Raw genomic sequence first — 15,798 nt, forward strand, 5'->3', positions numbered from 1 at the left:
TTAAATTCTAGATTTAAAATCTTACATTTAAAATTTTTATATTTATATAATTTGTTTGGGTAGTTTAAAAATTTTCAAATGAATAATATAGATGAGTTGAGATTTGAAATGAAAATAAAAAATTATAAGTACTGAGTTTACCTCTATTTTCCAGACGATAAGAGACAAAAATGAGATATGGAAATAGATACAAGCATCATAGATGTATCAATAATAAAAAAATGAAGAAAATAAAAGGTTTGAAGTGATTGAAATTTCAAATTATTATAAAAGAATTATAATAATAATTGAATTTCGATATAAATCTATAAATTTTTGTGTATTCAAATAATAAATCAGGTCCAAATCAAAATCTACATTTTCATTAATCCAAACTCAGTATTAAAAAAGAATAAATTATGCTACCGCTGATACGTTTGCTAGTTATTTATTCTTCCCAAAGTTACAATTTGGCCTTCTATCTAATTTGTGCTCTAAACCTCTCGATCCACATACTAATACAATTTTATAAAATGCTAACAAGAACATTGAAGGGCACAAGTAGAATCTTTTTTTTTTTTTTGGTTGCTCAAGCTAAAGTAGAGTAAAATCTTTAGTCCTCCAAAGAAATAATTTTTTTTTTCTTTGACTGCCCAAGAGCTAATGAACAAAAGAACGCAGTTAAAAAAAAAAAAAAAGAATGCAACCAAATCACAATATTTACACTATCTGAAGTATCTCAGTATCTCACACACTCACGCCTCACTAGCTCTTCCTTATCCGCTTAAGCTTCGAAGGATGCTCGCCGCCGCCGCCGCCGCCGCCAGCAGCAGCGGCCATGGCGAGGTCGCGGTGGAGTTGCTCGAACCGAATCCCACACGTTGGAGCCCACAAGGAGAGGAAAATTAAGCTTGGCTTTAGCTCCACGCATCTCATAAGCTGCTCTGTCATAAGCTATAGCTGCATCTTCAGCTGTATCATAAGTTCCAAGCCAAACCCTACCACCATTTTTAGCCGGATCTCTGATCTCCGCCGCGTATTTCCCCCAAGGCCGCCTCCTAACACCACGGTAATGCCGTTCAACCGGGGGCGCGTTATACTTACACGCCACATCAGCATCAACATTGATGCTGTTATTAATGGTGGAAAATTCAGGAACTAGTTCATTGATGCAATGAATGTCATACATTGAACTCTGGCCGTGCAATGGGACGTGGTCGGAAAGTGTTGCCGGATAAGACGGAGGCAAGTCAGCGGTTTCATTGCCGAGAAGGTGCTGTTGGATTGCTTCTAAAGTAGAAGAATGTTCAGAATCATCGGAGAGATAATGGAATCCGAACATGTAGGATTTGTTGAAGTGCTGAATCATGGATGTTGTTGAAGAGGACATAATGCGTTTTGATGAATTATAGGAAGATGACGATGAAGTTGGGTTTGTAGGTGAAGGGGGATTTATAGACTGAAGACAATACGTTGAATAAACCCTAGCCACTTTGCATTTCTTTGAAGCTTCTTCTTCTTCTCCCACGTTTGGTTGCATTCAAGATTCCAAATACATGGACAAAATCACGTGTCTAAATTCATCAGCTTATATATATATATATATATAGAGAGAGAGAGAGAGAGAGAGAGAGAGAGAGAGAGAGACATGAATATAAAGAAAGGATAAAGGAATGCTTCAATTTAAAGCGAAACGATGTCAGGCTTCTCAACTCTTGTTCGAAAAGTTTGACCCAAAAGATGCTCAATACTTTATGCATTCCAAGGTGGTTCAGACAGGAGAAGAAGAAGATGATGAAGATTATTATTATTATTGTTATTGTTATTATTATTAAAAAAATTTTGGTGGGTTAAATGTATTTAGAACTGGTAATTTGGGAAAAGTTGAATATATAAAAAAAAATAAGATTGGGACTTTGGTTGATGTAAAAAATAAAAATAGACTTTGGTTGATGTGAATTAAATGAAGTATTCATGAAAGTGATTCAAATACACTTTTTTTTACTTGAATTTCGTCGTCTAGGACTTCAACAAACATAAAAAAAAAAAAGAGAACAATAATATAAGCCCACTTGATTCTCTTTAATTAACTCTTTTACAAGTCGATCTCTTTTTTCTGTGTCAGAAATCAGAATGGCTGCTATCATACTTTTGTCAGTTCGTTCATTGTATTGGACCAACTTCACTTTCTGGATATATATTAAAAAATAATTTATATTTATAATAATATAATCATCTGAAAGTCTGAAAGAATATTTCGGATTTTGCCAATATCCGAAAACGTTTAATAATAAAGTATGCCCGAAGCGTTTAATAATAAAGTATGCAGAAAACGTTTGATAAAAAAAATATAATTTTAAATTCTCATATTTTATTATATTTTATTAAAAGTTTCTATATTTTTTAGGTATTTTTTATTTTTTTTATTTTAAATCTTTCTAGAAAGAGGCTTAAAATATTAAAAAATAAAAATATAATAATCTAGACACACAAAAAATGTAAATATTTATAATAAAATACAAATAAAGTACAGAAATTTAAAATTATATTGTTTCTTTAATAAAAATATTTATTTATTACGGAGAACGTGTGAAAGAGAGATTAACGTTTCATAAAATTATCAAGAAAAATTTAAAAAATATTATCTATTAATTTTTTTGCCACTACTTATTTATTAGTTCAAGTGGCATGAACTGAAACTTGAATTTTTTAAACAATATTTTAAAAACATTTAATAATCGAATATTATGATGTGCAAAATACACAGTACCAATAATAGAATATTTTATATGATAATTAATCAATCAATATTTATATATAAAACGAAAATCCCTTATTGTCCGTAAATAATATGATATTATTAGAAAATAATATCCTTTAATTTTTTTCAATTCTGTGCTTTTTAAAATTTCAAATATTTTCATTCAATATAGAATAGACGATTTCTGGGGCCATCAATAGAGAAGAACATTTTAGAAGCAAAGAAAATTCAGGGTGTGAAATTAATGTTAGCCGCCACGGTTATTTTAAGAGGAAGTGAAATTAATTAATTAATTAATTAGATGCAAGCAACTTGTAAAGAACTACTTCCGCTCCTTATTATAAAAAACTTTTAATCATTTTACACATATTAAAAGATTTTAAGTTTTATCTTGATATCATAAAAAATTGATACATACTTTTATTTTTATTCTTAATTTTAAATAACAATGCAACTATATTGAATACCTTCACGCTAATTAAAAAGAGGTGAAATTAAAAAAAGTAATTTAATTATTGCAAGGTATTTTATATTTTGAATCAAATATTATTTTTAAAAGGTGTCTTATAATTAGAATTGGAGGTAATGTGTATTATTTTGAGGCTAATTTAGAAGCCATCCTAAGTGGCTCCGACGATAGGTCCTTGAAAATCATTTCTTTTTTTGATGGCTTTAAGAAACTTACCCTCAGCTTACTCATCAAGTCTTGAATGACACTATCAACATCTTAATTTTCGACAATCCTCTACTTGAGTGTCGCATTCTTATTAATCTTCATTTGACCTAATTTTTGTTCTATGATTATCCATGGCCTTGTGTTAAAAAAAAAAAAACTTAGCCCCAAAAAGTATATTTTTTTTAACGGAAAAGAAAAATCCATAACTCCATGTTTATATATAGGTGTGAAAATAGTTATCACTTGTTTTAGGCTTGCCTTTTAATAAATAATATTAAAAAATTTAATAATCGAATATTATAAAGTGCAATATACAGGGGCCTCCACCCTTGCCAATTTTAGGCTTGACCTTTTAATAAATAAACACAATTTACAGTTATGCTATGATATATTCTTGCTATCCTTCTTATAAGTTATTTTTACTAATATCATTAATATAATGTAAAAAAAAGTAAAAAAATATAAAAGTATGTAAAATTTTAAATATATCCATAAATAATAAATTTAAAAAGTGACATTATGTTATTTTCTCTCTCTCATAAAGAGTAATTTTAATAATATTATCTAAAAAGCTGTACAATGACTCATAAATGAAACAAATGAACCTTTTATAATATGCCTTATAAACGGGACTAAAAGGAGTAATACAATAGCATAAAAAGAACACAATTGAAGACATGTTATTGGGAAGCAAAAACAAAGTTTTATTTAATTAAAACTGTGTTTTTTCTTTAAGTTTATTTATATCTTTTTCAAAATATACATGTCACTTTATTTTTAATTATTTTTATTAATCTCCTTAAAAATAATTGGATTGGGTATATACAATAAGTTATTTTTTAGAATATACAAGGTAGATTGATTATACGTTAAAAATAATATTAAATACTATATATTTGCGGGTATACGTACATATAATAAGTTATTTCGGAGTTATTAAAAAGTTATTTTGGCCAAATAATTTTTATCACTCAACCAAGTAAAATATAACCAGAGAATTCATTTCATTTGACATCATCTCATTAAAATTAAGTGACGTATTTTTGTGAAATTTTGAAGTCAAGTGAGATATAGAGTTGAGAACGACAAGTATTGAAGGCTTGAAGCCATAAATATGATACTCAACACCTAGTCTTATAAATTTAGGTAGCCTTAGGATGGATGGATTTATATTTGAATTGTAGATTTAAAATATTATATTTTAAAACTCACATTTAAAATTTATGTATTTATATATTTTGTTTGGATAGTTTAAAAATTTTCAAATGAATAAAAGAAAAAGCTTGAGATTAGAAATGAAAACAAAAAATTAAAAATAGTGAGTTTACCTCTATTTTTAAAATGAAAACAAGAATGGAATATAATAAAAGATACGAGACTTATAGAAACATTAATAGTAAAAAAATTAAAAAAAAACAAGAAGTTTGAATTTTTAAAATATAGAGAGAACTTGAAATTATTATAAAGGAATTAGAATAAGAATTGAATTTGGATATAAATTCACAAATTTTTGTGTATCCAGATAAAGAATGAGGTCCAAATCCAAATTTAAATTTTCATTAAACCAAACTTACTATTAAAGAAGAATAAATTATGCTGCAACCACTGATACGTTTGCTAGTTATTTATTCTTCCCAAAGTTGCAATTTGGCCTTCTATCTATTAGTACTCTAAACCTCCCTCGATCCACATACTAATATAATTTCATAAAATGCCAATAATAACATTGAAGGGCACAAGTAAAATCTTTAGTCCTTCGAAGAATTACAATTTCTTTTTTTTTTTTTAATCAAAGGCCAAGAGTTAATGAACAAAAGAAAGCAGTTCACAAAAAAAAAAAAAAACAGAGAGAGAGAGAGAATGCAACCAAGTCACAACATTTACACCATTTGAATTATCTGTGTCTCACCCTCACGCCTCACTAGCTCTTCCTTATCCGCTTAAGCTTCGAAGAATACTCGCCGCCGCCGACAGCAGAAGCGGCTGTGGAGAGGTCGCGGTGCTTTCGACTCGCTCGAACCGAATCCCACACGTTGGAGCCCACAAGGAGAGGGAAATTAAGCTTGGCTTTAGCTCCACGCATCTCATAAGCTGCTCGATCATAAGCTATAGCTGCATCTTCAGCTGTATCATAAGTTCCCAGCCAAACCCTAGCACCGTCTTTAGCCGGATCTCTGATCTCCGCCGCGTATTTCCCCCAAGGCCGCCGCCTAACACCCCGGAAATGCAGTTCAACCGGGGGCGCGTTACACTCACGCGCCACCACAGCATCAACATTGATACTGTTATTAATGGTGGAAACTTCAGGAACTAGTTCATTGATGTAATGAATGTCATACATTGAACTCTGGCCTTGCATTGGGACGGCGTAGGAAAGTGTTGCCGGAGAAGAGGCAGGCAAGTCGGCGGTTTCGTTTACGAGAAGGTGCTGTCGGATTGTTTCTAAAGTAGAAGAATGTTCAGAGTCATCGGAGAGACAATGGAATCCGAACATGTAGGATTCGTTGAAGTGCTGAATCATGGATGTTGTTGAAGAGGACACAACGCGTTTTGGTGAATTATGGGAAGATGACGATGAAGTTGGGTTTGTTGGCGAAGGGGGATTTATAGACTGAAGACAATACGTTGAACAAACCCTAGCCACTTTGCATTTCTTTGAAGCTTCTTTTTCTTCTCCCACGTTTGGTTGAATTCAAGATTCCAAATACACGGAAAAAATCACGTGGCCAAATTCATCAGCTTTTATATATATATAGACACACATGAATATGAACAAAGGATAAAGAAATGCTTTCATTTAAAAGGAAACGATGTCAGGCTTTTGAACTCTTGTTCGAAAAGTTTGACCCAAATGATACTTAATACTTTATTCGTTCTAAAGTGGTTAATAAAATTATTGTTACCACTATTATTACTATTATTATTATTTAAAACCAGTAATTTAAGAAAGTTAAATATATATATATATATATATATTTATCCAAAAAATTTTAAGATTGGGACTATAAGAAATATTATTTATTTTAACATTTGGACTAGTGCAAATTAACTTTGATAAAATACAAGTGAAGCCCGGTTCTAGAATATTTTGTTTTTTTATTCTTTATAAAATATATATTAAATATTTATCAATCCTTTAAGACTTAAGGCATTTTGCAAAGAGATCATGCCATCATGCTTAATTGAGTATATTATTATAAATATTTTTTAAAAAATTAAAAAGTCCCTATAGTTATATTTCTATCATTTTTAATTTGTAATTGAGGTTGATTTTTAATTTAACCATCAACTGTTTTTCTTTCAAAAATTAAGCGTTCAACATTTTTTATGCGTACCAAATAGTATATTGTATATATTTTTATAATACTAATAATAATTAATTTTTTATATTGTATATATTTTTATAATACTAACAATAATTAATTTTTTTAAAAAAATTAAAGCTGGCTTAAAATGAGGGGAGCCTCTAAAGCCCAAAAAATGTTAGGGTCGTCAGCTATTTTGATTTTTCTGTTAGTTTGAGTTTATTTAGGCTGATTCAAATAAACCCGCCCTTGAATAAGCTCTCACCATGTTCAAATTACATAAGCAATTTTAAACAATGCTGCTTATTTTTCATGCATGTTTCACAGCCAATAAAATATAAATGACCACCACCATTAATTGGGTGTAGTATAAAAAACTTGTATATATTACGGCATGGTGAACTAGAAAAAATATTCATATTTAGTGCCAAAAATGACAACATTTGAGGCAAAAAATAAATAGAACGCACTGTTTAAATAATATTCCAAATCAAAAAAAAAATTCAACAATTTAAATTTCATATGAAAATGACATACTTATTAATTATTATGAAAATGAGTAGAAAATCCAATCTTGGAAAAAATCTGCTTCAAATTGGGGACTAATTAACGATATTTATTGTTTCTTTGACTTCGTCAATAATAATCAAAATTTAATTGTTTGAATTTTATGCGAATGAATCATAATTAAGGCAACTCATCACCCACAGATAACTTGCTCTATTTAATTTTACATTTGAGACCAAAGATTTTATATTTCTAGAAAAAAAAATTAGCCCTAAAATGTGTGTTTTTTATTAATAAAGATGTACAATTTTCAATTCTAGATTTTTTTAATATTTGAAATTAATTATAAATTTTTATTTTATTATTCTCGACCTTTATTTTTTAAAATTCAACTTTGAAATTTTATTTTTAATAGATATTCATTTTTGTTACTCAGGTAACTGAACTTGTGTTAGTAAAAGAATAGACTTTCGTTTATGTGAATTAAATGAAGTATTCATGAATGTGATTCAAATACACTTTTTTCACCCGAATTTCGTTGTCTAGGACTTGAACAAAAAAAACCCCAATAATAATACAAGCCCACTTGATTATTTTTTAATTTTTTAACAAGTCGATCTCTTTATTCTGTGTCAGAATGACGGCTATCATATTTTTGTCAGTTCGTTCATTGTATTGGACCAACTTCACTTTCTGGATATATATTAAAAAAAATAATTTATATTTATAATAATATAATCATGTGAAAGTCTGAAAGAATATTTCGGATTTTGCCAATATCTAGTATGCAGTGAACGTTTAATAAAAATACTTACTCTCTCTTCATTAAAAAATATAAAATATTTTTTAAAAAATTAAATGTTAAAAAATATAAAATATTTTTAGTCTATCGAAACATTTTTTTAAAAGTGCCCTTATTAATAATAATTTTATATTTATTGTAGGGTGTTTAATAGAAATAAATATGAAAAAATAATATTAGTTGAAAAGTAAGTAAACACTTTATTAGAGGGTGAGATTCAATTAAAAATGCTTTATATTTTTAAATGAAGGAAGTATTTGTTAGAGAGAATGTGTGAAAGAGAGAGATTAATGTTCCAGAAAGTTATCAATATTAATTTTTTTAACACTACTTATTTATTAGTTCAAGTGGCATGAATTGAAACTCGGATTTTTTTAAACAATATTTTTAAAACATTTAATAATCGAATATTATGAAGTGCAATATACTTAGTACCAATAATGGCATATTTTAGATGATAATTAATCACTCAATATCTATATATAAAACTAAAATCCCTTATTGTCTGTAAATAATATGATATTATTAGAAAATAATATCCTATAGTTTTTTCAATCCTGTGCTTTTTAAAATTTTAAACATTTTCATTCATTATAGAATAGATTATTTTTGTTTTTCAGGGCCATCAATAGAGAAGAACATTTTAGAAGCAAAGAAAAATTCAGGGTGTGAAATTAATGTTAGCCGCCCCAGTTATTTTAAGAGGAAGTGAAATTAATTAATTAGCAGCAAGCAACTTGTAAAGAACTATGTATTATTTTGAGGCTGATTCAGCAGCCATCCTACGTGGTTCCGACCGTACGTTCTTGAAAATCATTTCATTCTTCGATGGCTTTAGGAAACTTACCCCCGAAGTGTACTTTCTTAAGGAAACAAAAAATCTATACCTCCACGTTTATACATAGGTGTGAAAGTAGTTAGGACCTAAGCACAAAGGCCTCCATCCTTGCCTATTTTAGGCTTGACCTTTTAATGAATAAACAGAGCTTAAAATCATGCTATGATAGGGTTGTGCAAAAATTCAATTATCCTACCCAACCTGAATAAAGTTTGGCCTGATCCAGACTAGTAGAAAATTAGTTCAAATGATTAAAGAGATCAAAAAAATTAAACTAATTTTTCAAGCCCGGATCAAAGAAGACACCAAGCTATCAGATCACTTGATTCAATCCGATCCTATAAAATTATTTTAATATAATTTTAATTATTTCAAATACATTTGAATAATTTAAAGTTTGAACTTAGTATTTTCTTTATTCACATTTCACCCTTCTATTTAATATAATTTTAATTTAGTTTGCTTCTAAATTATTGTGTTATAATGTATATTAGACATGATAAAGTTTGTTGAATATTGTTATTGTTATTGTTATTGTTGAAGTTATAAATTTGAATAATTTAGATTGTAATTGAAATATTTTATTGTTGTTATTGTTAGAGATTGTTATGAATTTTTTTATGATTATAAGTATTTTTATTATCTTAATTGAGTTTATCAAGAGAAAATAAATTGTTATATCTCATACAAGAAAAAAAAATAAAAGTTCAGTGAGAACTAGACTACTAGTGTAATGACCATGAAAAAAAATATAATAAATACTAATAATAAAATAAAATTAATTAATTATATTATTAAAAGGTGTTTAAAGTTTATTTTTATTATTTTTAGAGCAAATATATCAAGGAGAAATTGTGGCTTAGTGGACTTTATGCAAACTACATTATTGATAGGTCCTAAATTTAAATTTTCATGAGGCCAAGAGTGGAAATTTTACCTTTTAGCTTTAACTTAAGGTAAAATTATGAAAATGCCCTTCTGTTAATTAAATAAATTAAGGGAGAAAGAGAAAAGGAGTAGAGCACATTTCTCTTCCGTTTGGGATCAGATTCAAGAACCATCGCGAGAGAGAGAGAGAGAGAGAGAGAGAGTGTGTGTGTGTGTCAGAGATCAGCCGAACTGGGGGGGTCACCTCTGCCGTCTCTGTCTTATTCTTCCTCCTTCATCATCTTTAACGTGGCCAGTGGTGTGTGCACTGCTGTCGTCTGCCCCACCTGCAGCAGCTTCTTTCTCCTTTGTTTCTTATCATTAAGCTCTTGCCTTTTCTTCTCCATTCTGTCCGATCGAAGGTGGTAAGCATGTTAAATGCTGGGCTGTTGTTGGAGATCCAATAATGTTATTGCTGTTTTGGGGATCATGGAAGCTACCAATCTCTTCTCCTCCTCATTTACATGCCATCATTCGAGTTCTTTTTCTATTCTGTATGCTGATTCTTCTTCCTTCTTGCACTGTTCATCCGCTTGAGATCTTGCTTCTTTGCTTTGTCACATTGAGTGAGGTAATATGCTTCAATCCTTCTTATGATTTTGCTGTGGCTGTGACATTCCTTGCCCTGTTTTGCTATGAGATTCGTGGAGGGGGAGAATTTATTTAATTTATTAATTTATCAAATAATTTATTTATTTTTCTTTCTTTTAGTTAAGATTGATTTGAGGAAATGGAATTTAGGAAGCTGATTATTTATATATTTATGTTAAAGAAGTTTTGAGAAGATGAAATCAAAGAGGAAGATTGGTTTAAGTTTAAGTGTGAAGGTACAAAAGGTGCTTGACAAAATGATTGTTAGGAGAAGTTTGCTTAATTTTGTATTTTTCTAAAAGTTCATTAATCCTTGTGAAAAGCATGTTTAGTTTAGGTGTTATTGATTCATGAATTTAATTTGTAGGTTGCAAATTAAAGAAATTTGATTATGAATTCATATGTAACTAGTTAAACTCTTGAGGATAGTATGGTTATGGATAAATTGTTGGATAAAGGCTGGAAGATTAGAAAATTTTAATTCCATGGTTGGAATAATGCACCTAAACTATTTGATGCAAATATTTAGAGAAAATTTTATCTCAAGTAAATAGGTTGATATGGCTAAAGTATTATAGAGGAAATTAATGACATGAATGATAATGCTTTGACAATGTTAATTGAAAATTTAATTAGGTTTTATCATAGGAGTTTATGTAGGAAGTTATTGATATCTTATCTAAGCTCTAGATTATTGGGAGTAATGAAGTTATAATTTTATAAAGTATATTATCGCTTTAAAAAGGCATACTTAGGTGCTTAAAAAAATGGTTGGGAAACGAGAATTAAAAGTTACCTATTTTATCAAATAAGTTGGAGTGTTGCATATTAGATGTTTAGTAAAAAAAAAAGCCTAAGAAGAAACCTTTATGTGTAATTGACACTACTGTCGAATAGCACCAAAATTAATAAAAACTAGATTTTGCAGTAAAGTGCAACCTAGGTCGTCTCCCTAAGAGTCAATAAAGTAACTATTTGAATTATGATTATGAAAAGATAAATAATGGGGGTTTTTTTTATGATGAAATTAAAAACTAAATTAGAAATAAATAAATAGAGGAAATTCAACTAAGAAAATTACCGAGAATAAGCAGCGCAATCAATCACAACCCAATCACCTAAATTTAACCTTCCTCGTCCACAAAATAAATTAATTTTATTCAACTCTATTATTCTGGTCTCATTATATATTTCTCAAATTATCATTCAAGAATTAAACAAGAAGTTAAGTTATAGATTAATTGAAATCTCCCTTAACCCACAACCTAACAATTGTTTTATGGCCACACCAAAAACAAAGCATGGATAATCACCCAAGCCAAGCCAAATTACTCTTACAATACTATATCAATCGATCATAGCAATTAAAACCTCAGATAAAATTTATAACCCAAAAATTATGCAGTAGAGCTACTCTAATCAGCAATAGCAATTAAGGCATAAAATTTAGAGGTAGAGAGAAGAAGAGTAAATTGAAATAAAGTTAGAATAAATCTTCCCTGAATATTAAAGACTCTGATTAAAATTTAGGATCACAGTTTGTGATTGATCACACCAAGAAAATTAGCTCTCCATAGAACTAAAAATCAAACAACATAAGATAAGAAATTGAGAAGCCATGTTGGAGGAATCGAAGAAAAAGTGAACCGCAATCGCTGCTATCCTGTGATTTTTTTTCGTGATGCCTCTGGTTCTTTCTTTTTTTCAATTCGTCCAGTGATGCCTCCGTCCCGCGTTCGTTCCTCTCTTTCATATATATATATATATATATAATATATATAATGTCATGCGCCTCTCCTACTGCGTCTCTTCCAAAAGAAAATAAAATCTAATAATTTACTAAAATGATAAAATTATCCTAAATAACCCTAATTAAAAACTACATTAAAATACCCAAAGTAAATTGAAACAAAATTTTAAAGATTTAATTCTTGATTTGATCTCCAAGCATGCCCAGATTCTTCTTATCCAAAATATTCTCTATCAATATTTTCCAAATTGAATCTAAAAAATCTGCACAAATAAAATAAAATTAAATAGCACCTGTGCAAAAATATTAAAGATATTATTTATATTTTAAAATCAAAGATTTAGTTAGTTAAAATTCTAAAACTGAATATTAGCTAATAAAATCAAATAATATCTAATTAAACTCAATTAGCCTTAAATAAATATTTAAAAGTCTAAATTAAAAGAATAAAAATATATAAAATTATCATTTATCAATTCCCCCACACTTAGACTTTTGCACTCCTGGGCAAAACTTAAATCTCAAAATTCAAGAAAAGAAATGTAAAAGCAACAAAGAATAAAAAATAATTATAGCTCTTCAACATTTTAACACTCTAATCAATATCTCTTATATTGAGAATAACAAGTATCATGACAATTTCATTTGGTAAGAATAAATTAAGCAATAGCCCCTCACAAAGGTCAAGTGTTTAACTCTCAACTCTCAAATGTATATAGGTAAGTGTTTCACTCAAGTTCCCCTATTAAAACCTCACTACCATAGGCTTGTTTATCATCTAGGTCTCCACTATTTATGTCATATGCAATGTAAGAATCAATAGGACTTTAGTTTAGGTTGTAATGGGGTTTAGATAAAGGTATGGTATAGGAAAATGAAGGTTAATAAACTTTAGGATAATGAAAAGTATATTTGAAACAAAATATATAGAATGAAAGAAACAAAATAAATTGATTTGGGTTTATTTTTCTCTCTTTATTTTGTTTTCCTTTCCTTTGCTTTATGCACCTTTTTATTTATTTATTTTTGTTGCGTTATGACTTTTATGCTCTTTCTTTTCTTTTTTTTTTCTTTTCTTCCTTTCTTTCTTTGCTTTTTTTTTTCTCATTTTTTTTTCAAAATAACCCAAATCTCTCTTCAAGCATATTCTTTCATTCCAACAAATATTATAATACACTTTCATCACCTAAAGTGGGGTGAGAAGAATGAAAGGAAAATATTTTTATAGGTTATGTTTTCAATTGGCTAAAATTTTAAAGAAAAGGTTTAGGCTTAAAGGGGCTAATAAGGGATAAATTGCATGGGATGGCTATTTGGCTAAGTAGGCTAAAAAAAGAATGCCTAAATTATCTTCATGCAAAGCATATGCAATTATAGTCTCAACTAAGAATCAAGACATGTTCTAGAGTGGGAGTAGTGATAGCAAAATACACACAAAAAGAGAATAATATTAGGCTCAAATCCTTACAAGCTAAAGACTATCACATTAATTCATTTAAACCAAACTCATTGCCACTTAACTTAAATTCTAAACATAAGATCAATTACTTATCATGCTCAAATGCATTCAAACTAAAATTGTCTTAAACCCACAACTTCACACAAAAAAAAAACTAAAAGTATTTAAAAAAAAATGCAAGAAAACACCTAATAATTTTTTTTAAAAAAATTTCAAAATAAAGACAAATCCCTTCCCCCACACTTAAATCTTGCATTGTCCTCAATGCAATTCAATTTAGAATAATCCAGTTAATCTAAAAATAAAATATAAGATGCAAGGTAAAAGTGAAAGGAGAAGAGTTAACCAGATAATTTAAATCTCTGTAAGCTCTTAAAGTTAAAATTCTCATCTCTGATGGAGAATAAATGCTTGTTTAAAATATTTTTCTCTTCAAGTTTATCAAAAGCTCCTTTAGGCAATGGTTTTCCTTTATCTGTTGAAGGTTGCATGACAATATCTCCATTGAAGATGGCCTCATTGTAGTAGAAATAATTTTCTTAATCACAGGTACCTGATCATGAAATTCAACAGAAACAACAAAATCCTCCACACAAGGACCATTAGAGTCAGAATGCATAACATAATTAATAATCCCATGACTCTTGATATTATCAATGCCATCACAAAAGCTCATAGGGATCACAAAATCAATGCTATTAAAACAACCAATCGACTGCATGGTCTCACAAATATCATTATAATCAGGAGACTTAACACAAATAGATGGGCTAATAGCCTCAGTAGAATCAATACAGTCAAGTAGATCATCACGCTCAATAGAGTTAATGTAAATAAGAGGATCCAAAGAATCATTAGAGTTTATGAATTTATCTATTCCAACACAGTTATGAAAGTAGTCAGGTGTACAATGCATAATGTTTTCATAATTCATCACATTAGGCAACTCAGCAGTCAAATTATCCCAAGGCTCATCACATGTATTATCAACTAACATATTAAGCATGCTCACATTAATAACAGAATGATCGTCTATAGAATATTTCATATCCTCTAACAGATTGAATTGAACAGCATGTCCTGCAAATTCCATAGAGAGAGTACTATCTTTAACATTGATGATAGTATTAGCTGTTTTAAGAAATGGCCTACCTAAAATCAGTGGCGGCGGCCCATGACTATCATCTTTACCCATATCCAAAATATAAAAATCAGCAGGGAAGACTAAATCCTTTACCTTTACTAGAATGTCTTCAAGCATACCATTAGGATAGGCAAGTCTCCTATCTGCTAGTTGCACAATAATCCTAGCTGGCTTCACCTCACAACCCTGTAAAGAAGAAAATAGAGACTTAGGCATAACATTTATTGCTGCACCAAGATCAATCAAAGCATTAGAAAATTCTAAATTTCCTATAGTACAGGGTATAGTGAAACTCCCCGGATCTTTGCATTTTAAAGGCATAGGGGGTTGGCACTGCATTCCTCCATGGAATAAAGCTGATACACTTCTTCCTAGATTGACCTTCTCATTAGCTTTAAATCTTCTCTTGTTCGTGCATAGGTCTTTCAAGAACTTTGCATATTTAGGAATTTGCTTTACTACCTCCAAAAGGGGAATATTGACTTCAACCTTCTTGAAAACATCAAGCACTTCTTTCTCCAATTCAGCTTCCTTTAACTTCTTGCTTTGAGTCTCCCTATTTGGAAATGGAAGGATCTTCCTTGGTTCCTTTTCTTCATTAGACTCCTCAAGTGTTACTTGTGTTGCTGCAGCTGACTTATTCTTGATAGATGTTGTGGAGGGCTCTGGAAGTTCTTTTCCACTTCTAAGAATGATGGCACTAACATTACTGTAATTAGGATTTACAACTGTTTGAGAAGGCAACTTTCCAGAACCTTGACTCTTCAATTCATTAATAGAGGTGGATAACTGCCCAATTTGATTCTCCAATTTTTGGATTACTGTCTCAGTGCGTTGTTGAAATTGAATGTTGTTAGTTGCCATTTGCTTCATTAACTCTTTTAGACTTAGTCCATCATTTTTAGACTCTTGAATAAGAGTAGATTGCCTCATTGGTTGCATAGGCTGTGAATTTTGACCTGTAGCATTATATTGTTGTTGTTGGCTTCCTCCATATCTGAAATTAGGGTGATCTCTCCACCCTGGATTATAAGTGTTAGAGAAAGGATCATATTTTTG

The 15,798-nt window shown here is 29.7% G+C and overlaps 2 protein-coding genes across 2 annotated transcripts; both read right to left on the reverse strand.

Annotated features, from left to right (window-relative positions):
* Nucleotides 1-475: 475 nt before the first annotated feature.
* Nucleotides 476-1,371, reverse strand: LOC129287814 (ethylene-responsive transcription factor 2-like). Its single transcript, XM_054924061.1, has one exon. The coding sequence runs from the start codon at nucleotides 1,367-1,369 to the stop codon at nucleotides 764-766; it is 606 nt and encodes a 201-aa protein (XP_054780036.1). The 5' UTR covers nucleotides 1,370-1,371; the 3' UTR covers nucleotides 476-763.
* Nucleotides 1,372-5,101: 3,730 nt separating this feature from the next.
* On the reverse strand, nucleotides 5,102-5,969 carry LOC129287658 (ethylene-responsive transcription factor 2-like). The gene has a single exon (XM_054923881.1). The coding sequence runs from the start codon at nucleotides 5,935-5,937 to the stop codon at nucleotides 5,338-5,340; it is 600 nt and encodes a 199-aa protein (XP_054779856.1). The 5' UTR covers nucleotides 5,938-5,969; the 3' UTR covers nucleotides 5,102-5,337.
* Nucleotides 5,970-15,798: the final 9,829 nt, after the last annotated feature.

The sequence above is a fragment of the Prosopis cineraria genome, unplaced genomic scaffold (genome assembly GCF_029017545.1).
Source record: "Prosopis cineraria cultivar Desert tree isolate PC_DT_omini unplaced genomic scaffold, ASM2901754v1 PC12, whole genome shotgun sequence".
Lineage (NCBI taxonomy): Eukaryota > Viridiplantae > Streptophyta > Magnoliopsida > Fabales > Fabaceae > Prosopis > Prosopis cineraria.

Bases quoted from the DNA above. Each gene is read 5' to 3' on its own strand.
- LOC129287814 (XM_054924061.1), bottom strand. From the start codon at position 1,369: ATGTCCTCTTCAACAACATCCATGATTCAGCACTTCAACAAATCCTAC.
- LOC129287658 (XM_054923881.1), bottom strand. From the start codon at position 5,937: ATGATTCAGCACTTCAACGAATCCTACATGTTCGGATTCCATTGTCTC.